At 41.2% G+C, this 25,638-nt stretch overlaps 1 protein-coding gene across 2 annotated transcripts in view; it reads right to left on the bottom strand.

Moving 5' to 3' along the window:
- NELL1 (neural EGFL like 1) overlaps nucleotides 1-25,638 on the bottom strand; it is an 877,100-nt gene that overhangs the window by 642,380 nt on the left and 209,082 nt on the right. For both annotated transcript variants that reach the window (XM_049649290.1, XM_049649281.1), the window contains exons 10-12: nucleotides 24,147-24,220; nucleotides 17,711-17,810; nucleotides 2,926-3,054 (exon numbers count right to left, since the gene is read on the bottom strand). In XM_049649290.1, coding sequence (XP_049505247.1) covers nucleotides 2,926-3,054; nucleotides 17,711-17,810; nucleotides 24,147-24,220 — 303 coding nt within the window. The remainder of the gene's footprint in view (nucleotides 1-2,925; nucleotides 3,055-17,710; nucleotides 17,811-24,146; nucleotides 24,221-25,638) is intronic.

Raw genomic sequence — 25,638 nt, forward strand, 5'->3', positions numbered from 1 at the left:
TCCACTGAGAGCCTTGAATGGGCTTTTCAAGATAGCCTGGACAATGTGTGTAATATTTTGTTTTAATTTGCAAGGCAGTCTTGTTCGTTGTGGTTTGTACCACGGGTCATTTTCACTCCATTTACTCAGAGTAAAAAAATAACTTGCCTGAGGCAGTTCAAAAGTATCTACCTCTCTCTAGACTATGGCAAGACAACAAACTCAGCCTGAGAGTCCCTGGTACCCAGGTGGGCACTTGGTGACCTCTAATCTTGTCCATCAGACCATCGCAGACCACCTGAGGACAGAGCTGGGAAAATGACCATAAACTGCATTTAACCATAAAACAATGGGACAGGCATTGCTTTTTGCCCACCGAAAACCACTCTCCTCCTCTCCCTGCCACAGTCCTAAGTGGTTCAGGTAAAGGGCAAAGATCATTTGGTTTCAGGGAAGGAAAACCCCTACCCCAGCTCCCAAGAATTGAATACAACCCAAACCAGTAACAGCCCTCTCATTCTCCTTGCCCAAAAGTTGGTCTAGGGTCGAAGAAGATGTAACCCAGGTCTGAAAAATAGGAGAGTGGAAATCTGCATGTGGGCAGGGACAGGGGGTTACAGGGAATCTTCCAGGAAGGACTTTCCTTAAACACAAAAAACAGAACTTCACACAGAGAAGGTTTGTAACCCATTCATTCCCCTTCCTTCTTTGCTTGCTTGTGACACTGGTATTAGGACACTATGCCTAGGGCCATGGCAGTCATCAGCCACCAGAGGAAAATAAGCCCCTAGTCCAATGTGCTGAAGATGGCAGGATGGAATGAGAAATGGGCTTCTGCTCTAAATGTTGATATTCACTCTACTTTGTTCTCAGGGCCTCCCATCCAGATGAGTTCTATTCTTATCCCATACATGGACTCTAATGTTTGGTCATTTCTTCTTGGGGCTCTCATCCTCTCCATGTACAAGCCTGCTGGGACTTGTAGAAAGTCTCCACAGCAAGAGAGAAAGGACTGAAGCTTTAGCACATCACCATTACCAAAGGTAGCACCGCAGTGCACTGTGGCCCAAAGCCAGGTACATACACTAGGCTAAAGAGAAGTATGTCCAAGAAAACAGTGATGAGACCTAAAATCACTTACTGACAAATAAGGCCTCTCACACAAAGGGCAGATTTACTATCACAAATGGCTACTCATGGAGTTTATTCTATGCAATTAAAAATGGCATTGATGAGGAATGAATCAGAGTCCCAAACAGCTTGCACAGCAGTAATTTTCTGCCATATTCTGCTAGCTCTCAATAGCTAAGGGGAGCCAGGAGTGGTAGGTGTACTGGTTCTGCCAGTGGGAGGATCAAGATTCAAATGATTTTGAGTTTCCTCTGTCATTATTTTAATTATTCATAGTCTATCCCCACAGATAACAGAAGGGCACAGTAAAATTTTTAGAACATTACCTGCTTTGTAGGATTTTCCATGGAAACTGAGGGGGAGAATGTTCAAATTTTAAAGTTCTGAAATTAATTTTCTGACCAAAAAATAAAAAACAGCCTAAGATTAAAAAAAATAAATATTAATATGAAGTACTGACGTTATCAGTCCTCTTCCTCAAAACTGACAAATGAGTACCAGGATATTGAAGGATAGATGAAAAAGGATTCATAAAGCAAAGGGGAAACTTCATCCTCCCAAATGGCATGTTTCTCTAATCAAGTTCAAATCAATAAAAGTAAGCAAAGGTGGAAAGAAAGATATAAAGGAGAAAGGGAAAAGACCTGTTGGTTATACTGTACCGTTAATGAGAACCAAAGCAGTAATGGACAAAGTCTTTTAGAAGAGATCAAAACCAAAGGCCACCCACCAGGTACTGAGCACCAGCAAGCATTACACACATCTTCTTAACAACTGAAGAGGTTTAATCAAAGCCAAGAAATTAAGCAGGGATCAATGATACAAACGGAATGAATGGAAAAAACCATTTTCATCATGAATCATCTTTACCTTGAGAATACGTGAGCCAGTGGAGAACCAAACCAATTAGAAGAGCATGACCAAGGATTTACAGCATTCATTCCATTCAAGACCTCTACCTTCCCAATTAAGAGAGCACAAGGTTCAATACATTGTTAGTGAATCGGTCAGGAATGATTGGGTCCAACCAAGACAGAGAAACAGCTTCGCCCCACTTTGCCCATTAGAACTTCTCAAACTGATGAGACTGAGCCAGCTAGAACCTGAGAAATGGATGGGCTGGGATACTAGGGGATTACACAGGAGCAGGAGTATGCATTGCTCACCACCATCAAGGTGGAATGCTAAGCCTGGAAAGAGGCATTCACATAGAGTTGTTCTGCTCTCTAGAGTGGAAATGGGGATCACTGATGCCTGAAGCCACTAACCCCTGTAATGGCATCCATCCAAGTGCCAAAGTTATGAGTCCATCTGTCACTGTGACTTTTAGTATAGTTTATGAATTAGCAACCCATGAATCAGTCATTTAGAAACCCAATTGAAAAAAAAACTTCTGACCTTGGCAGGTGAAGAAAAAGGCAGTCAGGTATAAGCTAGTATCAAAGCATTCAAAAAGAGGACCCACCCTATAACCTTCAGTTGAACTTGGAAATACTAATTCACTCAAATAAGGCAAAAGAACATCATGTGTTTATGGTTTTGCCAGTGATTATTACATATAGTGAAAGCAGAACATGGGATTTGACATGGCCCTGCCACTTTTGTTGCTTTGCTGTGTTTCAGAACTCCCTCCAAAGGTCTGGCTTTCCACATGCTACTGAGAAGCCTGGATAAACGAGGAGAACAGAGCACCCAAGTAGCCGATATAATTTCTGGTAGGATCCCAGAAGACCAGAGCCAAGTGACAGCTTTCAATTTCAACCATGTCTACCAGGAGTACATTTCTCACAAATGACTTTATTATAGCTGACTTACCTTCGCAGTAGGCAGAGTCTCCCTGGACAGAAATGTAGCCATTCTTGCACTCACAAGTAGCTTTTGTATTCCAGTTTTTACACTCTGAGTTTTCACCACATGTAGGTCCTTCTGCACAAAAGTTATGACCTAAAGAAGCAAATAAAATTTTACATTACAACACAAGACTTTCAAGTAATAAACCACGAATTATCTTTACTATTTTGTCACCATGCATGAAAACATACACTGGCAATATGCAAGGGTAGGCTAGGAAGGGGGTGGGAGAGTAGGAATGGGAAACTGGACTACCACATGCTTGAGATGTTTCTCTTTAATGCTTTTCAAAGTATGTTTGATCCAGGCTGACCCTGAATCCCCTTCCCACCACTTTCTTACATAACCAATCTTTTTATAATCGCCTTATTGTAAAACTTATGACTCACAGGAAATATGTAAAATGAATCTACATGAATATATAAAATGAACACGACCAGATTATCAGTACCCCTTGATTACATCTCCCCGAGTCCCCTCCCAACCATCAAAGAGGACTATCCTGAATTTTGTGTTTATCACTCCCTTGCATGTTTTTATCATTTGCCATATATAGGTGCTTATTTCTAAATAGATCATTCAGTTTATGCCCATTTTGAACTCCACATGAAAGAAATTATATTTTACATATTCTCTATGGTGTATTTTCTATTCATCCCTGCTATTGCCTGTAGCTACAGTTTATTCATCAATGCTGTATAATACTCTGTGGCGTCAATATTCCACCATCTATCCATTACACTACAGATGAGCACTGGGGATATTTGCAGGTTTTGAATCACAAACAACGTGGCAAGAAACATCCCCGAGCAGGTTTCCAGGGGCATCCTTTTTAAACCGTGCGTTCCGTATTTATTTTCCCAACATTCCTTCTTGAATCGCAGACATGGCTTCCAGGATAATTCTTTTTCTCTCTCAAGTGCCCTTTACAAATTCCTTTAGTGAAGATAATTTGAAAGTGACTGTGCTCAATCTTAATTTGCTTAAATGTCCTTTTGTATTCTTTAATTTTACTCCAGGGTAAGTTCATTTTTATTTCTTCTTCCTATGATTCCTTGGGATTTCTGAATCTAAAGATCAAATCTTTCATCAATTTGGAACATTCACAGGGAGTGTCTCTTCAGAACTTCTCTTCACCATTTTCTCTCTCTTTTCAGAACTCCAATCAGATAAATGTTATTCCTTCTCAAGCTCTTCTCCATGCTACTCAGCCTTCCTTTCCTATTTCTACTCCCTTTTTCTCTCTGTACTGAATTCTGTGTAACTTCCAGACATATCTTTATTCTCTTTTGGCCTGGGTCGTGGTCAGTTTCACTCATCAACAGCATTTTTATTTCACAGATTTTCTAGAATTCTTATTTTGTCTCCTTGGTCAAATCCCACAGTCCCTTTTTCATCTTTTAATTTCCTTTTTTATTTTTTTGAAGAGCTTTTATTTTTTAACATTTATTTCAAAGAGAGAGACAGAATCCAAGTGGGGGAGGGGAAGAGAGAGAGGGAGACAGAATCTGAAGCAGGTTCCAAGGCTCTGAGCTGTCAGCACAGAGCCCAATGCAGGGTTTGAACTCATGGACCAGGATATCATGACCTGAACTGAAGGTGTACGCTTAACTGACTGAGCCACCCAGGTGCTGCTTAATTTCCTTTTTTAAAAAAGCACGAGACACGTTTGTCTTACATCAATAATTCCAGGATCTTCAGTTTTTGTACATCTGATTTTGTGGTTTGTGGTTTCGCTAAGTATTGTGCATGACTTGTTTTCAGTGATTCTTGTTTTCAGTGATTCCTCAGTTTGTGAGCACATATTTTTTTATAATTTAATCTGTGGGAATTGAGATTTGGGGTTTAAAATGGCATTTCTTCATGTTTCAGAATCTGTGTCTCCCTCTCTCTCTGACCCTCCCCCGTTCATGCTCTGTCTCTCTCTGTCTCAAAAATAAATAAACGTTAAAAAAAAAATTTTTTTTTAAATAAATAAATAAAATGGCATTTCTTCAGTGAAGGTTTGTGTTTGATTCCTTCAGGTTCCCAAAGGAACCATCAACCCAAAAACACTTTGTATTTTGCTTTGGGACATGATGATTGAGCCACACAGGTAGAATAAATTCAGGCCCTAAGCTTTCAGGAATGCAATCTTTTCTCCTCCATACCCCCTTATCTAGAGTCAAGACTGATAGATCAGTCTCCTTTTGCAAAGGAGGTTTCTCCTAGCCACCCAACGAGGATTCTCCCCTCAAGGTTCTTGATTTATGCATCTCACACAAGCCCCAGACTTTGTCTCCCATCTGTTGGCAGTGTCTATTAGAGGCAGATTCTACCACCAGGGATTAGACATCGCCCTCGTGGCAAATCCCAACTCCAGTGTTCTTGCTTATCTCGATGGAATCACTTTTTTCAGTATTTCTGGTCTCTGATTTTTCCCCTTATTGCCAACTCCACCAAATTTGGGGATATTTATGGTGCAGCGTTTTTAGGTGAACTAGGAGGAATATGTTATTCCTACCACAAAAGTTCAAATACAATAAGGTTATGAATGTGCTTTATCAACTTGAACTCAGTACATTTCAGTGAACTATATTGCTAGATCACATATTGTGGTCTCATAGACAAGAATGGTTCTTGGAGGCAGGAGATTTCAATTCTAACACAGGTTCTGCAGCCACAAGCACAATAAATCACTTCACCTACCTAGACAGGTACACTGGGAAGGGACAACATCAGTGATTTTGAAACTATTGCTCAGAGCCTGGGGCACAAATGAGTGGTCAGGTAGGGCTCAAGTCCCCCACCCTGGATTCAACCAAAATAGCTCTGCTTTTATATTTTGCATATTTATCATGTGAACAATAGCTTCTGGCTTTAACCAAGATAAAACTCATTGAATTTTATAAACTCCAAGCTTAAATCATTTTGGTGATGGCATTCTGTAACTTTTTTTTTCCTTTGAAACAGAATTTTAAAAGATACTATTATTAAATAATAAGATTCACACACCTACAATATAATGCATGGCATTACACTTCCTAATACACATGAATTAATGAGTTAAACTGGCTACTCCATGTAGCACACTTAGAACAATCCTTGGTACATATGAAGAGGTCAACAAATGTTAGCCACAAAGATGAGAAGGATTATGATAACGTTGACAACAACTACAGTTCAAAGTAACTTAGTAACGCTGTTCTCCTCCACTTCTAGATAAGGAAGGAGAAGATTAAACTATTATCTAGCTAGTAGACAGAGGATGGAGATGCCAGGGTTCTAAATTAGGTCTGGTGAACTCCAAGGCCTATGTACTTTTCACCATATGCTATACCCTCTCAGACAACAAAACTTCAAGATACAAAGTGAAAGATGTAGCTGTTCCTCAGGACATCAGAGAGTGGATCCATAGATAGTATCAGACTCAGCCTCACTACTTATAACCTGTTAACTGCCCCAATCAAAATGAGAGCAAAAACTTAACTTGCTGGAAACCTACCACCTCTGTCAGTCAAAAACACTGCTACTAGGGCTTTAAAGGCTTACAATAACCATTACAAATAAAAAGACTTGAGATTTTGCTACCAAAGGGACCATTTTCAGACATCTTAGCTCAGTGCCAGATAAAGGGGCTACACTTTCCTCCCCATGTCAGAATTGATCAATAATTAAGTTGTCACGTTTTCTTTCATTGTGAAGTTCGACCCAAGGTCACATGTGCATCCATTATGACATGTATTCTTTGTTTCTTTTCTCTTTTTTTCCAGGAGACTGCAACTGTCCTTTTCCTTCTGCATGCATTTGACAGGCAGGAAAAAAGCCACTCAGACAATGTTGATATCCCAATGCATCTCTATCAAGCATATGCCACGTCAATTCACAATGCAGAAAGTTGGGTAAATTGTATTTTCAAGGACAACGAAGGGCCCATGGGACAAACCAATCTTAATGTCAAATCTACTTTGGCTGGGCCTGACCACTGTGCCAAAAGCATGTGTTTAATTAACTAATCCAGGCCTCCTTTCAAGCAGTATTTATTCACTATCTGCTTGCCTTCCTGCAGGAGTGAATAATCAATATTTATGGGGCATCCATTTCTGTGGACTGAAGCACCCATGCAAGCTTCTGAGAGAAAAGTAAAGATGTTTGAGACATAGTCTCTGCCAGCAAGGAAATTACAAACTAAAGGGAGACAAGCCAAATACAGGGGTAGTATAAATACAAGGCAATCTATGTGAAGTGAGATGTGAATAGTACAAATAATCAGTGTTTCAGAGAAGGAGAAATCACTTCTAGATGATGCAAAACTTGACCTTGAGTTCATCCCAGGTAGAAACATGAGAAGGGGTGGGCACAAATCCTAGAAAAAGGAATGGGACTCTAACCCCGTGAGGAAGAAGGATACAGTTGGTGAATGTCAAATAATCTGGCAGAAATGTAATAATAATAATTATTAACACAAATGGTAGGCACTCAGCTAAGTGTTTTTACATGCATTATCCCATGTAATTCTATTAACAACCCTACGAAACTGAAATTACTATTTGTACTTTATAGATTCAGCGGATGGAGTTTGGAGAAGTTAATTATGGAAGGTACACAGAGCCAGAAGCCAGAGTCTGAGGCCAAGGTTATCCATTGCCATGTTATTTCACTGCCCTCCCCAAAGCAACAAATTCCTAAGCATTCCGACATCCAAAATATTAAGAAGATATCCTTTTACACATGAAGACACAAATGGATTACAATTTAGGTTTCTTCTCATCCTCAATATATCTATTTTCTGTGAAGTAATTTCACGTATTTTTTTAATGCTTGTTTATTTCTGAGAAGGGGGGAAGGGCACAAAGAGAGGGAGACAGAGGATCTGAGCAGGCTCCATGCTGACAGCAGAGAGCCCTATGCAGGGCTCAGACTCACAAACAATGAGATCATGACTTGATCTGAAGTCGGATGCTTAACTGACTGAGTTTACTTAACTGTCTGGGTTACTCAGTTAGCCCAATACCAGACACCCCAATACCAAATATTTGTAACAAAATATCCTATCTTCAATCACACTAACATCTTCAAAGTCTAGGATCTAGGTCTGATTTATTTCTCTCAACCAAAGTTACCCCCACAAGGGTAACTGGATAGATGGCTTACAGATGGATGGACACACAGCCAGCCAGAAACATGGGAGGGTAAATTAATGAGTGAAGGAACAGATAAATTAATCTATAGTGGCATTTATTGCCTCCACCCTCCTAACCAACTGGAAGGCAAATATGACTGGTTTGCTAGTTACCATTTTTCTTCCTTATAGAGGTATGAATTACATCTTATAAAATTCACCTATTGTAAAGATACACCTTGATGATTTTTAATCAGTTTACACAGTTGTGCAGCCATGACCACAATCCAGTTTTAGGATAGTTTCACCACCCCCAGCTGGACATCCTCTTTCTTTAAACTCCACTCCAGGATCAGAGTTGGCTGCCAAATCATAAATCCTCAATTCTCCACATTTCAGAATCCTTCTAAAGACTTTGTCTTTCTTATCTGATGTGTCTCCATACCATGACATTGGGATACAGATTCTTCCCTTCCTGGGTATCAGTCTTCAGTTGCTACCTCCAATCTCTTAACAAGCCCTCTAGCTAGCCCTTGTATAATTTTTCCTTCAGCTGGTTATCAACATGGTCTGATGCATGAGACTACTCAAAGTTACCCTCTTCCTTAAATCTTTTTTTTTTTTTTCAGAATTAGAAGCTGTGACCAGATTGTAGACTACACACACACAGCCCAATATTCAAGTTCTTTTACTTGACTTTTTTTTAAATATAATTTATTGTCAAATTGGCTTCCATAAAACACCCAGTGCTCATCCTAATGAGTGCCCTCCTCAATGCCCATCACCCACTTTCCTCTCTCCCCCCCCCATCAACAGTTGGGGGAAAGTGGGTGATGAGCAATGAGGAGGGCACTCTTTGGGATGAGCATTGGGTGTTGTATGGAAGCCAATTTGACAATGCATAGGGGCACATGTACCCCAATGTTTATAGCAGTGCTTACTTGACTATTTTGAATAAGTGACTTGAGCCTCCAGAATTATTCTCCTATAATAGAAGCACATAGTGAGTTCTTTCGACTAGGACTGGCCCAAATACAGAGAACATCTTAATTACAAAAACTGCTATTTATTGACTTCTTCCAACATGCCAGACATAGTGCTAAGCATATTAAACACCTTACCTCACAAAACCCTTAACACTGCTAAAAATCACTATTATCCTCACTTCACACATTAGGAAAATGTGGTTGAGACTCACTTTTTTATCCAAGTTAACATAGACAGGATCATGATTTGACTCTGAAGTTCTTGTTAAGAACACTGAGGAAATAATTCTTATACAATTTCAATACTTGGAAGTTTAGACAGCTAATGCTTACACTCAATGGATCTCAACCCTTCTATGTCTTACAAAATGTTTCTAAATAGGTCCACTTAGGACCCAACCCCAGATTCTGCCCATCCATTCTTAGCAAAACTAAGTGTAGGTCAATGCTTGCACCCTATCATTTCTGGCACGTGGTTGAGAATATCTACCCTTCCCTAGAAACAAGAATAAAGGCTCAGAGTCCTCTGTAAGGGCACAGGAAATAGCACTGACTATCCAGCATACCCCACTTTACAGGTTATCATAGCCAACAGCCACCTGACAATCCATCTGGATGTCCTCGCAGGCACTCATAACTCCCCCAGCCAGAACTAAACTCTTGATCTTACTTCCCAAATCCAAGCTCCCAGACTCTCCATACCCATCTGCCACACCTTTATCCACCTAAACCAGAACACTGGGAATCATCTTTGTCCTGACCCCTCAAATACTGAACCTTCCCAAGTTCCTAATATGGCAAGAGTCTAAGTCACTTCAAACACTTAAATTTATATCATATCTAAGTACATGTGATATGGAACAAAGGAATCTATAAATATACAGAGAAGTACACCATGTTTCTCTGGATGCAAATATATGGCCAATTTCTCTAACACAATTCAATCTTTATCACTAGGTACAGAGTTGTGAAATTATAATAAAAGTATATGGTAATGCCACGTGTTGTTCTTCACGTGCTTTGCTATTAGGAAATATAAATTGAAAATATAGAGTCAATTTTTTAAAAGGTAGCTTTTTAAAAATTTTTTGAGGCTTATTTATTTTAGAGAAAGAGAGACTGCACATAAGCAGGGAAAGGGCAAAGAGAGAGGAAGACACAGAATCTGAAGCAGGCTCCTGGCTCTGAGCTGTCAGCACAGAGCCTGATGCAGGGCTCGAACTCACTGACCGTGAGGTCATGACCTGAGCCAAAGTTGGACACTTAACCGACTGGGTCACCCAGGCACCCCCGTGTCAATTTTTACAGACATCTTTTACATGTAATATAGTACATCCACCTAGATAAACCCACTGAAAAGATTTTCTTTTTTGAGAGTTCCACCTTTTAGGTTTAAACCACAAAACTACCAGCCCAAGCCTAAGTTGCTAATAATCAAAATCATCTCAACTTCCTTAACTTTAAAATATAAAGACTAGAGAAAAAAATAATCAACAAAACCATCCTGGAATGAAACTTAGGGGAAATTTTTAAAACACCACGAAAATGAGACCCTGACACTTCTCAACAGTGGTGAGGGCTAGAGAGAAGAAAGAGAAGTTGCCTGCTCAGGTCAAGTTACAATTTACTACAACTGTACATCACTGGGCAGAGAATCAATGTTCTAAAACTGGGTTGTGTATATTAATTTTATGTTGTATGTATCTCCTGAACATAACATTTTCTCCTCCACAACAATAAGAAAAGCCCATTGTACTCCAAACTATTACCATCTCTCAAATAGACAGGGCCTCATGTGCCTCCCTGTGCCCTTTTTGCTCAGTCACTAATCCATTTTATACAAAAGGGATCCTTTTAAAACACATATTGGAACGTGTCCTTCTCCCCCTTAAAAACCTTCCCAGGGCTTCCATTTTACTTGCGAGAAATACAAAATCCTTAACTTGGTCTCGCGGCAACAAAGAAGTCCCTTTCTCTCTCTCCATCATTTCTCTCCAACCACATCAGTCTTTCTTTTAATTCTTCTACTGTTCCAACCTCTCCCGATTCAGAGTCTTTGTAAACTTGTTCCACCAACTCACAACACCCCTGCCAGAGTAATTTCTACTCAGTCTTTAAGTCCCAGCTTAACCACAAGCTCTTCAGAAAAGACTCCCTGGTCTCCCAAGTCTAAAGAAATCCCCATTATTTTCTTCCATACATCCTATTATTCTTGTTCATAGTAGTGATCACAATTACTGTATATTTATTTCTGTGTTTATTCAATGTTTACCTCCCCATTAGAAGCTCACTTCTTCAAAGGAAAGGACTATGAAAGATTGGTCACCTTGTGCCCATAGCAATATCCAACAGATTATAGGTCGTCAATAAATATTTGTTTAGTTAGTGACTAAATCCTCTCAGTTCTCCAGAAGAAGAATTCGAAGTATTTTAAAGACAAATATACCAAGGCTCAAAGATGTTAACTACCTCCTCCGTGGTTACATAGCTAAACGGTGATGGGTGAAATAGAGATATAAATCCAAATATGATTCTAACACCTGTCTCTCCACCCCGCCCCACATGACTGCCCAGACGTGATTTTAATCATCAAGGGACATTCCAGGAATGATAAGAGATCAGGACTCCACCAGCCATTAGCACTTTCGAATCCACGGCACACCTCGATTTTACCAAAAGAACAAACTTTGTTTCTTTCTCCAGGTCACACATTCCTTGACAACTTGCTGCCTGGACACTCTACGTCAGAAGTAAAACAACTTAATCACACAACAGAACATCAGCCCTCAACAAGATACTAATCTGAGTGAGACCTACTTGGAGCTCACATTCAAATGGTGAACATGAGCAGATCCTCAGAGGAAGGCACATAATCTGCAGAAATCAGGTTCCAACGTTTACTCAAATACCTGTTTTAGTTCCCAGGAGAGGCACCGTGCATTCATTTGACAAGTATTTATTGAGCACTTAGCAGGTGCCCAGGCACTGTGCTAGGCAATAGGCATAGAATTTAAAAAATGCTGTCAACAGCATAATGATGTTCTTAGTCATCTGACCCTCTAGCAAAAATGACCGATGCTGAGTATCGGATTAGAAGGAGATGATGTGATGGAGAACAAGGTGCTTCAAGAGCATATCACAGAGAAGGGTCATAACACAAGATCCGAAGCAATTTAAAGGCTGAGTGAAGCTGACTAAAGGATGGGAGTTCTAAACACATGAAGCCGCATGTACCCATAACATGTTCAAGGAAATTAATGGAGTGACAGAAACCCTGAGGTCACATTTTTTTAGTTGGGAGTAATCGAAAATGTGGACTCTGCCTAGTGGCCCTGTATCTAGAACTCTGCTGTCAGTGAAAGACCATAACACCTGTCAAACAACTTGCTGTCTTTAAAGCCACTGGCCTTATCTGCATATGATAAACCCCACCTATTAAAAGGAGCCCCCACACATGCACTGCCACTCTCTAGATCCCACTCCATACCCTTTTATAATTTTACCAAAACCATCCACCCATCCTGCTTCACCTCTGGCTTCTACAACCAGTAACGGACAAGTACCTTTATGATCTGCTACTGTGACTTCTTCCACAATAAGGAACGAATAGGCCACCATCCTTGGGCAAGATGGTTTCTCTAACATAAAGTTGGATTCCACATAGAGCACCTTTTCCTACCCTCAATCTCCTATCACTAATGTGCCCCCCAGCAGGTAGGCAAGTTGCCTCTGAAACGATGTACCTCGATGATGTAAAAATGCACTCTTAAATCCTAGAAAGCCAGTACCTCTCACATCACTGATGCCGAACCTTGGCAGTTATATAGGGGCTAAGGTATACTAAGTACAGTATATTGCATGTGCCTCATTGGTATGGAATCTCTCCACCCATGGACCAGCTAGGAGGGATATGGCCCAGCTATATCCTATGACAATTGAACACCCACATGTACTCCACAACCAACACACACACCATAGAAGCCTGGGCCCTTGGGGGTAAGGACATTCCTTTCTCCTTGTCCATAATGGTTAGGCCAACAGGATGAGCCCGCTAGTGACTGAGCTCTGGATCCTTACAGGTTCTGTCTTAGAGAACAATCCATTTCCTCTGCAATAGTCAACACTTAAGGGTCTATTTGTCCAAGGCAGCCTGACCTTAGTTTCAAGTCTTCTGTCTGGGACAACGTGCCCTCTTCCAGAGGCTCTGTGGGTCCCGATATACTGCAGCACTTCTGGGGCCACAGATGTCACAGACTCCAGAGACAGTACTCTTCAAATGCCCTCTGCTCCCAGCCTCAACGGTTAAACGGAGAGCCCTGTCTTTACGATCCACTTCAGCCCATGGCTGCAGGGATTTTGATCAGACTCCATCTACCAGTACACACAGAACCTGCCCCAGCTGCTAACTGCCAGTTCCTCCATTTAGGTGCTAGATGATACACTCATCAAGAGCCTCTTTTGACCTCAAATACCCTAAAGTCCTCTCTCTAAAACCATTTCAATTACAAATTCTGCTGGAGACTAGAATGACGAGGAAGACCAGGGGGGAAAATCATACGATGCCAAGAGTGTTTGGGAGGATTTAATTGAGGGCATAAAATCTTAAATAGTACAAATAATCTCAACTCATTTCAGTCCAGACCAGATGACAAGGCAAGTGAGCATGAATTAAAATTACAGATAAACACATTGGGAACAGATGTGGGCAAGAATTTTTTCCCCAACACCGAAAATCTTAAACAAGCCACAAAAACCCTCCAAAGTCACTGGCAACCTTGAAGCATCAGAGAGAAACTGCAAAGGGGAACGGGGTTGTTCTGGGTGGTACTGGATACCTTGGGACCTCAGCAATTGCAAAATGGCCTCTTCCTGCCAACGTCCATCACTTTGGGTCTTTTGGCAGGTATCTTCCCTAACTGTCCTATTGTCCCTTCCTTAGGGACATCCCGGGTGTACCAACAGCCATGTGGCTTTAACCACCAATTCAGCTGATTACCTTCATTTCCCTTTAAAGGGCCCAGGAATTCGTTACAGCATGTGGCATGGCCCAAGATTTATAGAGACAAAGTGCCACGCCCCTAGAGTCTGGATATCAGTTGTGTTGGTACAATGAACATCGTAAGTCAGTCAGAGCCTGTTACTCTTAACTCTACGGTCTTAGGTTTAATTCCCACAAAGAGAAAAACTCAGTGAAAATCTTCATCTCTCACCTGGATCAGTCAGGGGGTGGGGGGCAGAGGCAAAATGTGTAACCATATAAGAAAATAGGCATGACTGGAATAAAATGAGTTTCAGAATCATGTCACCAAGTTATAACTCGAGCGAAATGGTCAGAACTCAGCAAAATGGGTTCAACAGTATTTCCTATGTGAAATATACAGAGTCTATTGAATATCTGGTACTGAAAATCATTTCCTTCGAAGTCACTGACCTGACAGTGATAGAATTATTCTATGTGGTAAGAATGTATTTTCACCTACCTTATCTCCTACATTTAAAGAATTCATAAAATATAATCATTAAAACAAATGCAATTTTAAAAGTTAGAGCATTTTATGCATATCATATAGCCAGCCAACTGGGGTCAGAAAGCACAGAGCACTCTCTGTGCCTTCTCAAATTCCCAGTCTAAACCTCCTCAGGTAGGACGGCTCATCGGAGGCCTAATGAAGACAAACCTCAGAAAACTTCCATTCCCTAAACAGGCCCAAGGAAGATTGTGACTCAGATTGCTAAGGAATGATAAGCTCTCATGGGGTGATTTTCCTCAGACTAATGACCTGACATCCACAGTAAGACAGAGAGAGATGATAAATATGCTAATTGAAGGGCCTTCATGGAGGTATTGAGAGAGGCTACAGCCACTTCAGTTTCTGTAATCAATAACAGCAGGGTGGCAGAAACCATACAGCTGAAATCACACCACTGTGGTCATCCCTGAAATACGCATCTCAGGTCATCAGAGGCCCACCTCTCTGCTCACTTACTGCCTGCCCGTCAGGAGACAATCTCAATTCACAAAGCAAATGGTACAGCCTCTCCATATGCAGGGTAAAAATTACTTTACATCGAAATTGAGTGTTTGTCACCTTTTCATTACTTTCTGTTTTAGAGAGGGGAAAGGATGGTGGGGTGGGGAGTGGTGAAGAACTGAATAATATGCCTTAGAAGAGGCCCACTGGGCTTTGCACGTCTTGTCAGAACAGAAACGAACCAACCTCTCCTCTTCTTGCAAGACACAGGAAACACAGAGGAAAAGGTAAAAGACAACTATAAATCCAAGGAGAAAAATATTTCCCATGGTATTAGGAAAGACTATTATGCTACTTCTAAAGATGTTCTTGGGAAATAATTGGATTAAGAGATCTGGAATAAAATTCATGGAGAGCACAGTTTGAGACAGCAGACCTTAGAGGTCTCCTGAGTTGCCTTTCTGTCAACCAACATATAAATTTTGTGTTTTCATAATAAAGAGAATAACCCACTGCACAGGAAAATGCACCTTTTCTGATTCTCTGCTGTGCAGAGCAAGCCCCAGCATGTGGACAGGCGAGCAGGATGTTCTGGGCTCTGCTCTACTTGGGGTCAACAGAGGTCATGGTACAGAGTAAATGGTGCTGAAAAGGGCCTTTGTCTAACATAACGTTCTCTTCACTCCAGTGTCTGAACGCTGAGGTGGGAGTCAAGAGGAGAAACCTAAGAAAATCCAGATATCCAAATGGGTCAATTCAACTCTTTCACCACCGTATCTTTCCTGAAGACATTCTCTCATTCCTACCAAAATGCAGAGTTGTCAAAAAGCATAAATAACCCTATCTGATACAGACACCTCCGAAAGAACTATCAGCAAGCAGCCCCCTCCCAACAAAGCTGGTAGTTTCCTGCCTCAGAAAGCAGCAGATAGGAGAAGGAAGAAAAGCCCCGATTTCACAAATTGGTCCTAGCTATGATCTAATCTAGGAAGTGTTACTCCTGCTTCCCACTTTTCCCTCAAAGTCATGTCAGGTTTGGTAAAAGCCACCAGGTTGCAGCAATGGGGCCTTGAATGAGTCTATTTTTCAGTGAGAGGTCACATCTGTCAACATCTTCACTGGTAAAGGCGTGCACGCCTTCTGGAGAAGTATTAGCAGAAGCAGGGGCACGAGGTCTATTGTAAATTGGGTCAAGAGCAATGACATTCCTCTTGAATTTCTGTGGGATAATCAATGATTCTGCTCTAATGAAACCATAAATCAGGAAGGATTTACATAAACTGAGTCTCACTTGGCACTTCAACAAATAGCAAGTAACGGATTTTGCATTAAATTATAAGACCTACCTAACAACCCTATCCGTTACCAATAAATGCATCCCTCTGAAAATTCCAGTCAATCTTTAGGTGTTTCTAAAGCGTCCTGGCTGCAAACATGCTTATTTCCAAAAGGCAGAAAAATCAGGGCAGATTTTCTGATGGCATCGTTAGCTATTCTTGGCTATCAACACACTACGTTTTCCTAGGAATTTTACCAAAATACAACTTTCTAAAGACCAAGCAGAGAAATCTCTGCATAAGCTGAACACTCCATGATAAAATATACAACATTTCTATAGATCAGAAGATGCTAGAGGAGAGGATCAACAAATTACAGGTTGCCACCTGTTCTTATAAATAAAATTTTATTTGAATAGCCACACCCATTTATTTACCCATTGTCTCTGCTACTTTTGCAAAACAGCCGAGTTGAATATTTACAACAGAAACCTTCTGGCCCACAAAGCCTAAAATGTTTACTTTGTGGCCCTTTACATTAAATATGTGCCAACTCTTATGCTAGAGAAAAACGAGAGAAAAGTGAAATATAAGGTAACCAGAGCTAAATCTGCTATGCTGTAGAAGCTTCAAAGGGAGCCAAAAAGGATCAACTCCACGGGTATTTGAGAATGTGAAGAAAGATGTGTGACAGGTATAGTTTCCAAAAAATAGATAGGAGTTTAACCAGATTTGTTTTGTAAGATTTTAAACGAATTTCAGGTTCTCCTAATCCAGGAGAAAATCTGCCAGGGCAAGACCTTTCAGAAATGAAGGGATAGCTGATCCACAATTTGAAGAGGACAAATTTTGGGAAAGGAGAAAATTCCAGGAAAAGGAAGCAAAGCAATTTCTGCTCCAGAATGAATTAGCAATTAGGTGTTACTTAGCTAAAGCTTTTTTCCTTGCACGAAAGTAAAAAAGTTGCATATAATCCTATAAATAAGGATCCACTAGAAGCCCCTGTCTGCTAGATACAGGAATTGGTCCATGGGAAAGGCTCAACAGTCTGCTTACCAATGCCACTCATGAGAAAATGTAATAATGATAATGGTTATAATAACCATTATTGCAAGAACTATCATTCTTTTTATAGGAATTGTCACTTATGGAACATTTATCACATGCTAAGCATGATGCTAGGTACTTATGCATTTTTGCATTTAACCCTCCCAGCAGTCCTGTGAAACAGACTATTATTACCCTCAGGTTTAGAACTGCTCAGACTATGGCTGAGAAAGGTAAATAGGATACGCAAGTTTCCAAATAGCAGAGCAGAGTTTTGCACCCATGTTACGATCTTCACATTATTCATTAAGCCCTCATGCCCCCCACCCTCATCCCAAGCACCGCTCCACCACCAAGCCCACTTACCTCGACAGACACTGCAGCACTGATTCTCTGGGAGAATGTGGTCCTTTTCTGAGCAGTTCAAAGGAGGGCATGCGTCTGTAATTTTTACTAAAACTCCACCCTGGAAGCCAAATAATCAGGAAACAAAAAAACATTCACATTTCTTAGTTGATGACACAGACATAAAATGCTCATTGTTAACAGCCTGCAGTGATAACAACTTTCAGTAAGTAATAGTACTTCTAGGAATTCCACAATAATGACAAAGTCGCAAACAGAACTTCCAGGATGACACTCCTGGAAGAGAAGGCACATTTCTTTTTCTAGGTCTACACAGCCCCAACTTCAACAAATAAGTTTCGAGTATCTTCTATGTAGCAGAAGGTCACTCTACAGTGGTATTGCTGGGAAGTTCACAATGGGCTGCTGAATGGGGGAGCCTTACTTTGTACGGTTTGCTGATTTCTGTGATATGAATACCGCGATGATGACCAATTTTGAATTACCAACATAGTATCACTGACCGGAGTCAGGAAGTTATGAACAATGAGCTCTCATAGGCTGCTATGAGGTAGTTTCAGTGCTCCTGGATCACACAAACCATTAACGCAAAGATAATTTAAGACCTCTTCCTTGCCCTTGAGGAGTTCCTAGTCTGGATATAGGAAGGAGGGGGGCAAAAAAAACCCAAAACAAAACAAAAAAACTCTCTTAACTATTATGCAGTACAGTAAGTCCTAAAAAGGGTATGATGATGTGTCATGGGAGAATGCTACTGCTTAAGTGGGAAGAAATTATAAGGAAGATAACAAAGATGAATAAAGAAATGGGGAAGAGGAGACTTTCCTGGCAGAGGAAATAGACAAGAGCCAAGGTATCCAAGTACAAATGAACTGAATGGAAAGTTGGAGGAGTATTGGATTTCTCCCTATATGTAAGTAAAATCACTTACAATAGATTTTTAAATATTCACCTGATGAATCTTTAAGACCTCATTTCACCAAAGGTTGTCTTTGGTGGCATTACTAGCATCTGTATTTAGCTGTACTGTGAACTCTAAATATTAGTCCATTAATTACTATAAAAAAGGGTTTGAGAGTCTTTTATTTTATCTAGAATGTTTAGCTTTTCTCTCCTCTTCCCAAGAGGCTATTTAAGTCAACTAAGAAGCCAGCTTGAGAAAAGGAGTCTCACTTAAGACCAAAAGGTACTTCTCAAAATAAATGAGGGAATGGGATGGAGCTGGCTAGCCAGGAGAGATGGGGGCGATACAGAGGTTTCCATTTCTGAGACACTAGCATTCCAGTGGCCCCACGGTCCACTGGTTTCGCAGGAAACCATTTCATCAAGCACATCTACTCCTAACTATGAACCTAAACAAAACTCTAAACATCAAATATAAATTTAATTTCTAAACGACTCATCCACCATTTGGAAAATTTGCACCATGGTTTCCTCTCCTGTCTCATGATTTTCAGCCCCAACAGTCCTGCTTCCAATATTCCTTGCAGTGTCTTCTTTTTGTCCTCCTTGCCATTCATTTTTTCATCTGTCCCAAGATATCCAGATCTCTTGCTTTCCTCCCATCTTAAAATGGGACTTAAGATGTGAGAATACAGCCTGCTACCTGTGCACCTTCACTCTCCATCACAGCTATGTTCCATTCTCATCCAGGCCATACTGGGGGGGGCACCTAACCTTGAGAGTGGGCACTGGTCCTAGGCCAGGGTGCCTACCAGCTGTGCCTTAATTTCTGCAACAGGGAACTGAAGCAATAGACATTAATAACTTTATGATCAGCAGCATAAGCTTTCATGCACAGGAAAGCAAAATGCTTACTTACTGTTAATGCCTCTACAATATCTTTCAATACCAATGTATTTATTATCTACTGGCTCCTTGCAAAAACAGGAGTGACAGAAACTGCTGAATCCCCTTTATGAATTCTGTGTGCCCAACCCCCACTATCTGAATGCTTTTCTGCTAATGGCTCATCTGTGCCACCCTCAGATAGTATTCTGGGCATTGGCACCACTTTGCCACACAGAGAGCAGACAGAGTTACCCACAAATTGTACATCCCCACTGCCACAGCCCAAAGCCAGGGAATGACAGGCATGGGAGGCTCTTTACCTCAAGGGGGCACAATAGTTGGGGTCCAATTAGTACTCCAGCACCCCTCCTGGAACCAGGGTACTTGAGGCCTTTCAGCCCAAATCCCACCCTCGCTCAGTTCCTTGCCTTACCCCATTCTGCATCCTCCACACCCTTACTGGTTGCTTCTGAGAGCCCTACCTTGTTCTGAAATCCCTGAAATTAGTTCAGGGTCTGCTTTTAGCGGAACTCAAATTGAGACAATAAGATAAGTTTCATTCTTGCTGTCAAAAAGGCAACTGTTAAAAAACAATTATGTCTAGATGGTGAGATCCTGGGGCGATTTCCTTTTTCATCCTTGTAATTTTCCTCTATGTTCAAAATTTTTCATCTAGAGTGCATATTTGCTTTTGTAAAAAAATAATAATAATAATACTTAAAATGCCATGAAGACTTTTTTAATATAATCACTCACAAAAGTTGTTTGTTTTTTTTTTTATGAAAAGGGCTTGCCTTGGCTGATTAAATCAGACAATTCTAATCAACCTTTAACGTATTTAATGAGCAAGATCATAATTTGAAATGTTTAAATAGAGACAAACCCCGTTGCATGATCTTGAAATAGTACGAACTGTGATTACAGTACCGAAAGTGCCACCACATCCATTAGTCCAGCCACATAATTAGGCACAAAACCTTTTTTAACTTTATTTTTAAAACTATTTCTAGTGAGAAGTATCTGATAATTAACATTTTAAACCCTCCTGATTATGGTATGTTATTTTATGACCCCTAGAACTCTGTGTTGGTAGAAAAATACAATGCCTCCATTCTTTCTCATTTAGAGTGACACTCTCTAGGTCATCGGTCAAATATAAACACTTTCAAGTTCTTTACTAATCACTGTGTTTCAGCCTGAATTTCTAATAACAACTCAGACCGTTAAGTCAAAAATTGTTGCTGGCCTGAAGAAATGTTGCAGGGCAGCAATAATTGGACAAAGTAAGCAAGACTACTAGAAGAGCTTATTCATCTTTAAAAAAAAAAAAAAAGTATGTTAACTTCTGAAAACACTTGGTGAAAATATTTGAAACAAGAGTTTGTTTCTTATCTAATTGGTGTTGCTAAGGTTTTAAAATGATCCTAGGAAAATGAAAATGAAAGGATCTCTAGGCAGCATTTTGTCAAATGGGGATCTGCACTTGAACCACAGAAGACCAAGAATTAATTATTTGCTCAGTTCTCCCAAGGACAGTACTTATACAGTACCAGTATAGACGCCTAGGAGAGACGTTAACTCTTTACATGCAACAGGTACCACTGGGCATCAGGGTTTAAATCTTAAGAAAGGCTGCCTGGGAGGGACTCAAAGCCTTGGCATCCTATGCCCATCACCTCCTCTACCTGCTGACAGCATCCATTAAATGTGTCCCAAGGCTGTTCTCTGGCCAGTTATAAATACTACCCCATTCATCAAGAGAATCAATGAGCCATAGCCTCACCAACCTGGTATTCTCAGACAGACTAAAGAGTGATCATTCAATGCTTCTGGATCTAGCTTCTAAAATTCAGAAATGAGAATTATTTCCACATAAGTCTAACACCATCAGGAGTGGTAGTAGAGAGGCTGAGAAAGGAACCTGTAAAGCCAGACCACACAGGTTTAAATCCAAGCTAGCTCACTGACTACCTATGTGACTGATCTTCTGTGCCTCAATTTTCTCATCTGTGAAATGGGAATAATCATAGCACCTACCTAGCAGGGTAATTATGAGTTTTATAGAAGATAGTATGTTTAAAATGCTTTAAAAGAAGTGTCTAAAAAATACTAAATGCTCAAGAAATATAGTCGTCAATGACCCTTTTCCATACACAAAGGAAACATTTAATACATAACTATAAAAAGAAATTAATGACTTTTTAAAAGATGAAATTACTCACGTGCACATATATACACACACATACCACATGTGCAAAGGGAATAACCTGTCTGCCCCAACTTTTATAAACGGTAAAAATCTAAGCAAACAAAAGCAGTAAAAGACGAACCCAAGCAGGCAGAGCATCTACAATGTGCTATTAGCAGTGCTAAGTGCTGTTCCAATAAGCTGGCATTTCAATCCAGGCCCACATCTTCCAGAGGTCTCCAAAGTTCTCTGCCTTGATCCTCTGACAAAAGATCGAGTCATAATTGGGACCCTTGCCAGAGTCACCTACTGTTTCTATATAAGAGATAAAGGGCATTGCTACCTCTAATTGGCAACATAAAAAACAGATACGGGTGGGGGGGTGGGGGCCGGGGAGTGCCTGGGTGGCTCAGTTGGTTAAGTGTCCGACTTAGGCTCAGGTCATGATCTCACGGTCCAGTCTGTGGGTTTGAGCCTTGCGTTAGGCTCTATGCTGACAGCTCAGAGCCTGGAGCCTGCTTTGGATTCTGTGTCTCCCTCTCTCTGCTCCTCTCCCACTCGCACTCTGTCTGCCTCTCTCTCTCTCTCAAAAATAAATATTTCTTTAAAAATTAAAAAACAAACAAACTGGGATCATCAGCAGAGTGGGCGAAATTGCTTTTAATCATCCCAGCTGCCTCTAAAAAAAAAGGTTTTAGAATCCAAATCATTTTCTCTCTCCTAGAAGTGAAACAATCAAGGCTTCTGGGTGGTTCAGGTGGTTGGGCATCTGACTCTTGATTTCAGCTCAGGTCATGATCGCAGGGTCATGGGATTGAGGCCATGTTGGGGTCCACAGTGAGTATGGAGCCTGCTTGAGATTCTCTCTCCCTCTCTCTCTGCCCCTCTCCTACTCATGCATGCTCTCTCAAAAAGAAAAAAAAAAAAGTTAAACAATTTACAGAGAAAAGGACCTCTATCAATCTTATATTCAGAGAGGACATGTATGGTCATGTGGTATAAGAAGAGCTCACATTTACTGAGAACCTACTTTGTGCCAAACACTCTACCAAGTACTTCACGTGCTTTATCTCATTTAATCCACCCAACATCCTATGTGGTAATGTGCCAGCCTCAGGTTGGAGAAAACCCCACCGGCTCCCTCATGCCCAGGTCTGGTAGCTTGCCTTGCTGATTGAGAGATCACAGAACCCTAGCTGCCACACCATCCCTGCCTCTGCTGCAGACTACAGAGCCTCGGTGCACAGCATCTACCGTTGCACAAAGACCACCACACCTACGTGCCCACCAGACTGTTTGGAGACACAGATCTCTGGCATTCCCAGTGCAGCCAAGAAAGTGGGAATGGGAAATACAATAGGAAAGTCTGAGGGTGTTAACCCCTGGGGTAGAGTCTAGTCCCGGAGAGACAGAAAAGAGCCTTTCGTCCACCCACCTCCAACCAAGGCCCCCATAGAGAAATGTATTCAAGCTCCTTGAGAGCTTCTCCAGGTCTCTAAATGCCTCATTCTCCTCAATCTTTATAAAAGAGATTCCTTTCTTTTCCCCAGGGCTGTGATGAGGAGCACATGAACTAATTTAGTAGCAAGCACTCGTAAAGATGGCTATTCTGAGATGCAGTGGTTCCACTCAGCCTCTCTGGAGATGCCCCACAACCCCAGCTGTGCCTCCTCAGTGGAAGGTGGCTGCTCTGTAATGTACCACCTTGTATTTGTACACCCTCCTTCCCTCCGTCTCTCACTCTTACATTCCTAGGACGGCTCCCACACTTTGTTCAAATATCACCTCCACAGAAAGGCCTTCTCAGACCACCCACACCTACCCAAAAGCTCTCTATCGTCTCAGCATGATTTGGCATTACATCATACGCTTATTTAGTTCCTTATTATCAGTCTCTCTTACTAGACTGCAAGTTCTAGAAAAACAGGGACTTTGTTGTGTTTACCATTATATACCCAGAATTTAGTACCATGCTAGTATGCAGCAGCTGAGCACGGGAGGTTAGCTGACTGACTACTGAAGATCTATGCTTCTACACGTCTTATTTCAAGAAAGAGACAGACGAGGGCAGGCAGGAGACAGGCGTTTTCTCACAATATATAAGACACTTGTGAGTAGAGATGGCACCATCCAGAGCTGGCATCACAAACCGATTTCCCCAAAATCAACTCAAAACCCTTTCCCAGGGCCACCTGCCAACCTCACTGACTTATGGTAGTTGTTGGCTACCTTTGCCTTCTCACATCCTTCAGTACTTTTTCCCAAGGCTCTATGTTCCACAGCTGATGACCACCCAGCCACGCAATGACAGTGGATAGGACCTTCCCATCCCATACAGCAGACCACCACTCAGACACCCACTCAGGCCAACATGTTCCACTCCAGATCCCTAACTAAGCCCATCTATCTATATGTTAATTCCCCCCAAGGGATGGGGAACGTAAGATTGAAACTTACTCTGCATTCACGGCAGCTCTTAGTTAAAATCCGCTGGCCTTCTGCAAGGACTTTTCCTCCATAGATACATTTTGCTGTAACAAGAACAGAAAAATGGGTCAGTCAGGCTATGCAACAAATTGACCTCCATGGAGCCATCCAACCTCAACAGATTCCACAGATTCTCTGATTCTAAACAACAGGAAACTGTTCCCATAAGTCATGGGAAGAATGTAAGGACAACTACTGAGTTCCCATCAAATGGTCATCTTCATTACATTTGCCATGAGCCCATCAAACTCAGGATATACAACTATTTCCACGTCAGATCTGTCAAAGGAACTACAAAATGAAGTGATGTGGATAGAAGTCAAAACAAGGAAGAAGTGGTTGTCACATCACCATGGAGGATAATAGCAGTAGCTTTAATTCATACACTCCAGACATAAACAACTGGGTAAAAGGAGACTCATGTGCCATTCATCAGAACCTAAGCCGCCATGCAGAAGGACACCATTTTTTTTTCCCTTGTCATCATGGGAAATGAAGTTCAGAAACTATTGAGAAATACAAGCCAAACCAGTAAAGTACTTATCAATGCACTAGAGAGACTGCCTTTGGGAAGGTAAACTCTATAGGTCACTATGAAGGGCACGGAATAGACAGGCTCTGTAGCAAAGTTAAAAGCATAAATAGAACTCCCACCATTCAATTTAGATTCCCCTGAGACTCAGTCCTCAACTCAACTTGCTGACCCAACTTTAAGCCAGTGCAGAATATGTTAATTTGATCTGACCCTAATGTGTCTCCACCCAGTTCTCCAGCCACATCAAACTTTCCAGGAACAGGAAAGCAAAGGCCTGATGACTCCCTCTCCTGCACAGAGGAGGATCCTTCTACCCTAGTCCTCAGGAGAGGCAGAAGTGAAAACATGCACTCTAAGACGTCTCTACTACTCACTGTCTTACAAAAACCACCTTACCTCTCAGAGCCTCCATTTCTGCATCTGTTAAAAACAGGTTAATTAAATTTGGTAGCTTCTTAGTTCTACAATCCTCCAACTCTCATGGAATGTTCAAGTATATACATACCTTCACAATCAACTTGTCTAACTTCCTCTTGTTAGCCACAGAAGAAGAAAGCCCAGAGATTTGGTTATACTTATCATCATGATCCTGTAGTGGATATTGTGACATGCTACCCAGATCCCCCTCGATGGCCAAAGGACTCATTCCTGCAGCTGCTGGGACAACTGATGACCAACAGCTCAACTGAATAATGATCCAGGACTTGCCCTTGGTTGAAAGGAGCCACTTTATCCAAGCTCAAATGTTCTTTCTAGGGCAGCCCACATACAATGAGTGGTTGATGAAGGTAGGACAAAGTTCTGGCCCCTGGCCCCAACTAGGAATCTCTCTGAAAGGTCATTCCAGCTCCAGAACTCCCTGTAGGAATGACTGAAGTGTTTATTGTAACTGCATTACAGTTCAACCCCTTCATCTGGTCAATTCTG

Source organism: Panthera uncia, chromosome D1 (genome assembly GCF_023721935.1).
Source record: "Panthera uncia isolate 11264 chromosome D1, Puncia_PCG_1.0, whole genome shotgun sequence".
NCBI lineage: Eukaryota > Metazoa > Chordata > Mammalia > Carnivora > Felidae > Panthera > Panthera uncia.